Source organism: Falco punctatus (genome assembly GCF_963210335.1).
Source record: "Falco punctatus genome assembly, chromosome: 1".
Taxonomy (NCBI): Eukaryota; Metazoa; Chordata; class Aves; order Falconiformes; family Falconidae; genus Falco; species Falco punctatus.
This window is the reverse complement of record NC_137580.1, coordinates 89,347,078-89,356,452: the sequence shown is the minus strand read 5'-3', so window position 1 is coordinate 89,356,452 and position 9,375 is coordinate 89,347,078. Positions and strand designations below refer to the sequence as shown.

Below are 9,375 nucleotides of genomic sequence, written 5' to 3'. Positions count from 1 at the left end.
GCCGCCGGCCGTTGATATGGCTCCGCCCCTTCGCGGGGGCCCTTCCCGCCGTGCGGGGGCGGGGGGCCAGCCCGGCCCCTCCCATCCATCTCGTTTGGGGGCGGGACGTGACGTGCACGTGCTGGCCCGGCGGCCCCGGATGCGGAAGTGGCGAGCACTGCCCCGGGGCCTCGTCGGGACTGTGCAGCCGTGGCCGGCCGCCGGCAGGGGACACGGCAGTGGGAGGTCAGGGACCCGTGGCTGCGGGACGGGTGGGGCTGTGGCTGGGCTTGTGGTGGGGCCGGCCCGGGCCGCGGAGGCCTCCGCGCTCCTTCCGCGCCCGGGCTGCGCGGGGTCCCCGCTCCCCTTCCCGCGGGCCCGAGCCGCCTCGTTCTTCTGGCTCACGTTATTGTCCGTAGCGGGGCTGAGGGCCAGCGTGAGGCGGCTGAGGGCGCCTGGGGCCGACTCCCTTCGCTGGTCTCCGCGGGGCGCCTCCCGCTGGCACACGCCGCGGCCCCGTGCCGGCTTCTTCCCAGCCAGTTCATTGCGACAAACTTGGGACGTACGGTGTCTTCCCGCTGTGCCTTTGTAGCTCGGTGATTGAATCGACTTTGTGAAAAGCACATCCGCAAGCTTAATACTTCAGTCTATTTGAAAGGCGTAATTTCAAGTTCTGTGTTTTGGTTTGCTGTAATGCTACAGTTATAAATAGAAGAGCTTATATTTTAACCTAATAACGTGGCTATAGTCTTATGAAGAAAATTTTACTCCTCCACTTTAAATTCCATGTCTAAAGAGTAAATTATAAAAGAAAATGTTGTCCTTTGAAATATGCTTTATTTTCAGTGAGAGTGGCAGGAAGAAAAAAATGCAGTGACTGATACAGTTGAAGTAGTGCAAAGCAGTGCCTCAGACATAAGTGTCTGCTTAACTGTGTAAGTCCATAGCGCTGCCCTGTGCTGAGTACAGCTCTGCTGCCTTGGTGTGAAGTCATCCGGTTGTGGATTCCAGCATCTTTGGAAAAAGACACGTGATAGAGATAGAATGGCAAAACCAGAGGATATAATTGGCAGCAGGCATAAGTCTGGGTATTAATCTTAATGCATTTAATACAAGGTTCAGAATTTATCCTTAAAGTATAAAAGAGGTGATTTTAGGGAGGGGTATGAGCTCTCTGACAGGAGTGCTGGTAGAAGAGGTTGTTACTAAACTCCTGGTCTGATGTTTATTGAATGTTGTAAGGTGCCTGCCTTTCAGGTGTGGCATTCTTGGCTATGTGGTGGTACAACATTCTGTGTTCACACACAGAGTATAAAGAATGGTTTTGTAATGACAGGAGATCTGTGTTTGCTTTCATTTCTATCTTAGATACGCAAGATGTCTTCAACCATTTTTACTCAGAGCAGCTGAGAAGAACTGGAATTGAAGATGAGAACTAACAAAGTGTACAAGCTCGTCATACATAAGAAGGGTTTTGGAGGCAGTGGTCAGTATCTCCTGGTTCATAATAGTGAGACCAGCACTCTTTTACTTAATTGAAAGCAATTAGCTGATTTATTGCTCTCTTTAACAAAACAGTGAAGATGGAGCTTTGACATAGCAAGCAGTAGTACCAGCCAGAGTTTGGAAAGCTCTCTTTCAATAGCAAGATACAACAGAATAAAATTGCGTTTGTTGGAGCAGAACGAGATTGCACCTATAAAATAAAATTGCTTTGTTCTCCCTCTTCCCCTTTTGTTGCGTCACTTTTCTTTTAGCTTTGTATTTCAGTCACCCTGATAAGTGACAGACGTGTCAATGACTTATGACTGTGTAGCTGTGTTTCTGTGTACTAAGAACAACGTCATTTATTTGATTGCTCCCTACTTCTAGACTTTGGGCATGTTAATAAATCTTACTACACTTCTATAGCTATGTACTTTCCTGCTGGTGTTTGTTATATGAAAAATAGAAAAGATGATTCTGCATGCCTCATTAAGGCATGTTCTTTTGCTGAACAGATCTTTTGTGAAAGTTCTATGATTTGAAAGAAAAGGTTTTGCCCACAAGAGTGGCGAGACTGAAGTGGCTGGATAGGGGCACTGTTGTGTAGTGAATATAATGCATTGCTGGCATGTTAATCCTGGACTCTCCTTTTTATGTAGAGTAAGCTATTGCATGCGAACATCCAAGCATCTGTCTTAGGTGTGTATCTGTTCATTGCAGTTTTCCTCATTCATTTATGTTTTGCAGATGATGAACTAGTCGTGAATCCTAAAGTATTTCTTCACATCAAGCTGGGAGATGTTGTAGAAATTGCACATCCCAATGATGAATACAGGTAAATTCTCTTTTTGCCTGTAAAAAGAGAAAGGACATGTCCATGTGCAGCGGCTTCTAGAATGAAAGGCTCTTAGAGCTGATATAACTTGGCTTCGGGATGCTGCCATGGTTTTTTTCTGCCTGAAGAAAAGTAAAGGGGATAATTACAGCAGGAGTTCTTCCCTTAAAGGTTATGGAATTCTTTGTGTTTGGTGTTAGTTTGCTGACCTCTTATAGAGCAGATGGTACCTGAATATAGACTTTTCAATGTCTTTATACTCTTTGTAGAACTGCTGCTACCTAATGATTATTTTTCTATCCTATAGTATACCCTAGGCAAAATCAAAACTTTCTGGTAAGCTATAAAACCCATAAATCTTCTTGTATGAAGCTGTTCATACTGTAGCCCATATTTGAAAAGTAGCAGTATACTTGTAGGAGGTTCTGAGAAGTTTCTGTGTGACTGACTTTCCCATTCAGAGTATCATTTTTACCTGAAGGTGAATAGGTGCAAAGAACAAGACAGAGTGACAGGCATAGAGGGATGATGCATGAAGCTTTCTAGAAAATATAATAGTCTTTCTCTTTAGCTTATGCCATGCTCTATGTTAATAGTTTTGAAAGTGTAATTTACCGAAGTAGACTGTGGGTATCTCAACTTGTCTACCTTTTTTCTTTTTTGTGTGCTAGTCCCCTGCTTCTACAAGTGAAGTCACTTAAGGAAGATCTGCAGAAAGGTATAACTCCAGACTCTTAGTATGCCTAATAAAATCTTAGACAAAGATTATATGATTGGGCTGTACCTGTGATCAACTAATGCATATATTTTAACGCTGTACAAAAAAACAATCAATGCTTTGTCCACTTAGGAATGGAAGGATTATAATTTTATCAGTAAACGAATAGTCAATTTTAAATCTCCTTTTGGTTGACTAACGTGGGTATGGTTTAAACAAAATTGGCTTTTCAGCCTTGAATGTTTGTTTCTGCATCCTCTGACTAGTTGTATATATTTTCTTCTTGCAGGAATTAATTCAGCATAAACTTTTGGTTTATCATGCCTGCTTTGAATTTAATGACTTAAATTGGGCCAAAGCTGAAAGAAGCTGTTCTCTTTTGCTGATACCTTAAGTGTTTCATGACAGTCTTACTGTGTCGCTTTTGTGCTTGTAAACCACTTGAAACCTTTTGGGGGCGTTCACTTCTCTTGTCATTTCTCGTTTTTCGGCAGAAACTATAAGTGTGGATCAGACAGTTGCACAAGTGTTTCGACTGCGGCCATACCAAGATGTCCACGTGAATGTTGTTGACCCAAAGGTGTGTGGCTTTGCAACTTTTTTCCATTTGTCCCTTCACTTGGCTCAAATCAGAGCCCTCTGAATTTCAGTCTGTAGTAGTATTGGAAAAAAAGTTGTTTATTTTTTATTGAAAAGTATTTAGCCTTTTTTCCTAAGAAAATGAGGCTTGGGCAATTGAACTTTTTGTTTGTTCCTTGTCTCTTTCTTCTCTCCCTACCATCCCTGCTCTCTTTCTGAAGTCTATGGACCAGTTTCAACACAGCTTGATAGAAATTTACAGAGATTTCAAATACCTTTAAATTCCAGAAATTCAGAATAATCAGGCAGAGTAAAGAGAAACAGTAAGTAGTCTAGTCAAAAGAAGAGCAGTGGCATGGATTTGCATTATCTGATGCCAGAGATCCTTGTAAGAGAGGCATCTCTTGTAAATGTCCCAACAATCGAAAGAGCTTCAGTCAGAGCTCACTTTCAGTACAAGACAAAAATCTATAGGAAATGAGGCTTCCTCAGTGTCCTGAACAATTGAAGTAAATTGTTTTACTTGTGCTTCCAATTTGCACTGAGACTTGTAGCACAGATTTAGTCCTTGGGCTTCTTCTGGTCATTGTGCACTGTCTTGCAGCTCACAGTAGTTCCAGGTACACACGCAACTTTGGCAGTTACTCTGATGGGGCTTACCTTTCATCGTGCATCTGTTAGGACTATTGACTTGCTTTAGAACTGTGCTCCCTGTAACATTTGGTTCCTACCAGAACAGATTGAAGTGTACTACTTATAAACAACCAGTCTAATCTAAGGACTGTTTTGCTTCCGTTTCCCAGGAGGTGACCTTGGACTTGGTGGAGCTGACCTTTAAAGATCAGTATATTGGGCGTGGGGATATGTGGCGACTGAAGAAAAGTTTGGTAAGGCCTCTACTGTCTTCATATGTAGGGTGAAGGAGATTACGTACATTTTTCTTTCCTTGCTGTAAAAGAAATCAAGTGTTTTACAAAATAAACTAAGGATGAGACCAGTATCAGCAGCTCCTGAGAAACTTACACTAGAAGTGGTACATCAGAGCTGGAGAAATGGATGTAAATGTGTTGCAGAAAAAATTAATCAGTGAATTGGACAGACAAAACCAGTGAAAGTTCCTATGTGTTAGCTCTTTTCACGTGTCTGTTGCAGAGCTTCTGTAGGCTGAGATAGGAGTAGTAAATATTCTCAGTGATTTTCATTATTTTATGGGAGAAGTCAGGTGTTTGAGCATGAATGGATTTTTCTGTAAGTTGATCTGCTCACTCTGAGCCTACTGGTTTTTTTAACATCTGTAACTGTTCTTTCTTAGGTCAGCACATGTGCATATGTCACCCAAAAAGTTGAATTTGCAGGTATCAGGTGAGTGTCTCCTCTGCAGGCTTACTGTTACTTAAGACTTCAGATTAATGAGTCCCAAGTATCCAATTGCAGAATGTTCTCTGAAAAGTCCTTCATGTTTTATTGTTCTCTTACTCTTCTACAGATATCTGTCTGCACCATGACATGGGGGAAGGTTTCTTCTTTTGATTTGGGGTGGGAGAAACTAACAGCAGGACAGCCAGCCACACTCGTTGCTTCTGATAAATGCCAAATATTTTTTCTTTTTCCTCTTGTAATATTTCCTTCCCTTCCCAAGATGTATAAGTAGTTCGAATGAGGGTTATAGCAGTTGCTGTTGAGATGACAAAGGGACAAGGAAACGTGCAGATGCAGAGGGAAACAACTCTTTGTCATCTTTTGAGTTAGAGATCAGGTTTTAACCAAATCAGCTTCTACTCTGTCTCCAAGTTGTCCTTGAATGCAGATTTTGGTACATCCCTTATTTGCTCAAATGTTGATTCTCTAATCTTCCTGTCCACTCTGGTTAGCAAACATTCTGCACTTCTTTTCTTCCAGGGCACAGGCAGGTGAACTGTGGGTAAAGAGTGAGAAGGTCACTTGTGGATACATCAGTGAGGACACCAGGGTAAGATTTCAGGGAGCAGGGGAACGGAAGTTGTTCCCTTCCTTTCCTTGCCAGCTTTCTTGTCATTTTATCTAGCTTGCAGACTTGTATGGATCATTTGAATTGTCTGTCATATAAGGTGAAGAATGGCAAAAAATTCAGGAGAATTATTAGTAAACTTCAACTCTTCTGCACTGGCAGCACTAGGAATTACTCAGGCTGTTGAAATGCCAACTTGTTAGAGGGAAAATTCCCTATGATGCAGTGGGCACAATCATAGAAGTTGCTTTGTAGTTAACTTCTGTATTTGGCCCTTTTAGTGACTGTGCCTTGTTTTAAAGATCTTTCATTCCTCTGCAGGTGGTCTTCCGCTCCACTTCTGCCATGGTTTATATTTTTATCCAGATGAGCTGTGAAATGTGGGATTTTGATATTTATGGTATGTAGGTAACTAATAACCTGCCTGATTGTGAATGTGGATGGCAGCAGCTATCCTTTCTGCTGCTACTAGAAAGCTGCCACTACTAGAAAACTAAAATATCCTGTCTTTGGCGTAGGCTGTGCTCTGAGGTGCGCTGTGGTGCCTTCTTCGTTCCTTACTTGTGGTGCCACGCTTTTCTGTCTCCTGGGTATTCCATAATTTTCCTGTCCCTACAGTACGGCCTGAGTACCATTATCTCAGTGATGAAATCAAGGGGGCCAACTGACTATGAACATTGGAAAGGTTTTCTGTTGATGTGAACATGTTTTGTGATGAGGGCAGGTGGCAAGCCTGTGTGTATTGTGAAGCCAGAAACATGTGGAAGTCCTGTGCAAAGAGGAACTTGATATTTTAGATTCCTTTTCGGCTTAGCAAGGGAGCAAAAACCCTGCCTTAGCCCAGATAGAGTCAGCTACAAGCATTAAAACTTCAGGCATTAAGAATGAGTCACTTGTCTGTGTCATTGTGCTATTCTTTTTTCTGGCTTAACTCCTACCACTTCCTTTGACCATGTGTTTAGGCATATGTAACTGGGCAACTATTCAAAACTGAGCAGGGGATCTGTTGTGCATGCTATGCCTAGAAGATAGTGCAGGTGCTTTCCCAGCATGCTGTGAATGTGTTGAAAAAATGATTTAAAGGTCAGATCCTTTTGACGACAAGAGTTGTGTTTACATCCTCTTAAACAGTCATGCTTTTTAATTTTTTTATCATCTTTGCTTTAGTGATATTGGCATTCATTATGCACACAGCTGCTCTGAGTCTAATAAAAATAATTGTCCTAGAATCCCAGGGTTAAATATACCTCATAGTTGAAGTAACTGCTGTTATTTGATGCTTTGGAGATGTTTACTTTGCAGGGGACCTATACTTTGAGAAAGCTGTGAATGGTTTCCTTGCTGACCTCTTCACAAAATGGAAGGTAAATAGCTGACTGAGTTCATCCTGTTCTGAAAGAACAAGTCAGTGCCATCTTAATGAGCCCATTGATGGGCCAGTTTGAGAAAGACCCAGGTTGTTCAGGCAGTGCTACGATTTACAGGACTATGAGGGGTGGCTTCCAAGAGTCAAAAGAATGGTTATTGCAGGTCTGCATTAAATCATACGTGTGCTGAGTGACCCCAGTACTCATCTGTTTTATCTGCTCTGTTTGTATTGTACAGTTTTTTTTCTGTGGAGGCTCTGACTGGACTAAGGTCACTAAATGTGTCATATGGTTGTGCTTATGCAGCAATGCACGAGTCTGTTTTAAACAATTCTATTTGTTCCAGGACTCGGTTCCACATGTTTTCCTGGTACAGTGAAGTGTGTAATCGGTTTAGTGATGCTATCTTAGCAGGAAGGGGTTCCAGGTTGTAGTATATGGGCTGGTAATGTGCAACGTTCTTGAAAGTTAAATGCTTCAAACCCAAACAAAGCCTCACTACCTCTTATGGCTGAACAACCCAGAGCTGTCTCCTGCCTCAGTGCATGATCTGGCTCACAACCAGGTACAGCTGCTGCTAGCAGTCCTGCAGCAGGCTCACTGACTTGAGGGAACTGTAGCGGTACTCCAAAAAAGGCATGTGTAAAATCGGCAACATAAATTGAAAGAAGAGCTAGTCAAGGGAAAAGTCAAATCCTAAATGTGTAACATCTATGCATAGGACAGCTCATGATAGTCCCGAATGTCAAGGAGAGCAGGAGGATGCCCAACAGATGCATATCAGTTTCGTTGTGCTTTTTGTCCATTGAAGAGTTATTAGGAGCCCTGCATGACACGTCTGTAAGATGCCTGCTTTTCTTTTAGTACTGCTACACCATGTTGGAGATGGGCCTGAACGATGCTGGGGCTCCCAGGGTTTTTCAGACTTTTCCTTTCAAGGGGTCTGATGACCAGTGTGTTCTTTACAGCTGAACTATGTGCATTAGCACTGTAACTAAATGTTTAAAGGGAAGTTTTAAATTATTTATTTCTCTGGAATTGTTAGGGGCATCTCTCTAAACAGTAACGAATATCAAATTGCCATGGGTATGTATAAACAAATTGAATAATCTGCCTGTATTTTTTTAAACAAAAGTCTTGTATCTTGGCAACTACAGAGAGAAGTTTATTTAGAGACTAGTGGAGAGTGCTCCTGTTCCATGTGATGTAGCCTAGCAGCACAGAATCTACAGGACAGACCATTATTTTATTGCATAAAGGCATATACAGCACTCACGCAGATAGATTAATACAACAGTCTGCCTTTTTCTAGTTATTTTGGTCCTAGGTGTGAGAGGGATGAGGGTGTTACTATATGTGTATATACACAATTTTCTACTGAATGTGACTGTTAAGATTTTCTTTTTTCATCTGTTCTTCCTGGACAGGAGAAGAATTGCAGCCATGAAGTGACAGTGGTTCTATTTTCTAGAACATTTTATGAAGCAAAATCTATAGGTGTGTAAATTCTGTATTTACATATTTCTATTTTTTAAACCTGTCTCCTTCTGTTCTGAAAGTTGGTCACAGGTTGCCAGTGACTTTTTTCCCCCCTTTTTTTTTTTAATGCCCATGTCCAAAGTATTTCCTGCCAAGCACAGTGGATACACATCCATTCTTATGAAAAGTACTGCAGTGAAAATCTTAGAGAGAAGAATATATGACGGATTTTCCTCCTCACACTCATGCTGCTGTATTGGTTTAAAAGCAATTTTAATATTGTGCAGGAGATATAATATTTCTCAGTGGCTGTTTTTTTAATGGAAATAACAGCTCCTTACTAGAAAAGATGAGTCATTTCTACACAAGGGCATAGGATAATACACGCTTTTGCTTCTGTTTCAGATGAGTTTCCTGAAACGCATCGTGCATCAATTCGGCAGGATCATGAGGGAAGATTTTATGAAGATTTTTACAAGTATGTCTTCCTCCCAGTTCTTTCACCTCTTGTCCCACAGTGTATGTGCAGCCTGTGTAGAGAATGTGTTATTAACTGTAGGACTTTGCAAGGAATTAAGATAGTGAAAAACGTCTGTGTCTGACAGCAAATTGATGAGTAGTCCCCATTCTATCTGTGAGTGCACACCCATATTTGCTAAGTCAGTCTTCCACGTGCATGTGAGTATTGTTACCTGTGCTCTACTGGAAATGCCAATAAACTTGTAAGTTCTGTAGTGTTTGGAGTAGGTTTTGCATACAGCTTGGCTATTTTTCAGATCTTTACATTCTTGAGTAGTCAAAGCACAGATGATGCCATTGCTGAAGCCACAAGTGTTTCCAGTTAGGTACTGGAGCAGTTTTGGCTGATGATCGCAACAGATGAAGCTGTCAAAACTGTCACTTGATTCTGAACTTGGACTTCTTACTGATCTTGCTCCTTTGCAGA

General features: G+C 41.8%; 1 protein-coding gene across 10 annotated transcripts in view; it reads left to right on the top strand.

The window, feature by feature from the left end:
- Positions 1–30: 30 nt before the first annotated feature.
- DEPDC5 (DEP domain containing 5, GATOR1 subcomplex subunit) overlaps positions 31–9,375 on the top strand; it is a 47,498-nt gene continuing 38,153 nt past the window's right edge. For 3 of the 10 annotated variants that reach the window (XM_080391584.1, XM_080391587.1, XM_080391582.1), the window contains exons 1-12: positions 41–225; positions 1,348–1,465; positions 2,212–2,299; positions 2,971–3,017; positions 3,512–3,597; positions 4,400–4,483; positions 4,909–4,958; positions 5,496–5,565; positions 5,905–5,983; positions 6,886–6,947; positions 8,378–8,447; positions 8,835–8,907. In XM_080391584.1, the coding sequence (XP_080247710.1) occupies positions 1,408–1,465; positions 2,212–2,299; positions 2,971–3,017; positions 3,512–3,597; positions 4,400–4,483; positions 4,909–4,958; positions 5,496–5,565; positions 5,905–5,983; positions 6,886–6,947; positions 8,378–8,447; positions 8,835–8,907 (767 nt within the window). In that variant the 5' untranslated portion in view covers positions 41–225; positions 1,348–1,407. Of the gene's footprint in view, positions 226–1,347; positions 1,466–2,211; positions 2,300–2,970; positions 3,018–3,511; positions 3,598–4,399; positions 4,484–4,908; positions 4,959–5,495; positions 5,566–5,904; positions 5,984–6,885; positions 6,948–8,377; positions 8,448–8,834; positions 8,908–9,375 lie in introns of all 10 variants that reach the window. The other 7 variants (XM_080391586.1, XM_080391585.1, XM_080391588.1 and 4 more) reach the window with 4 other exon arrangements.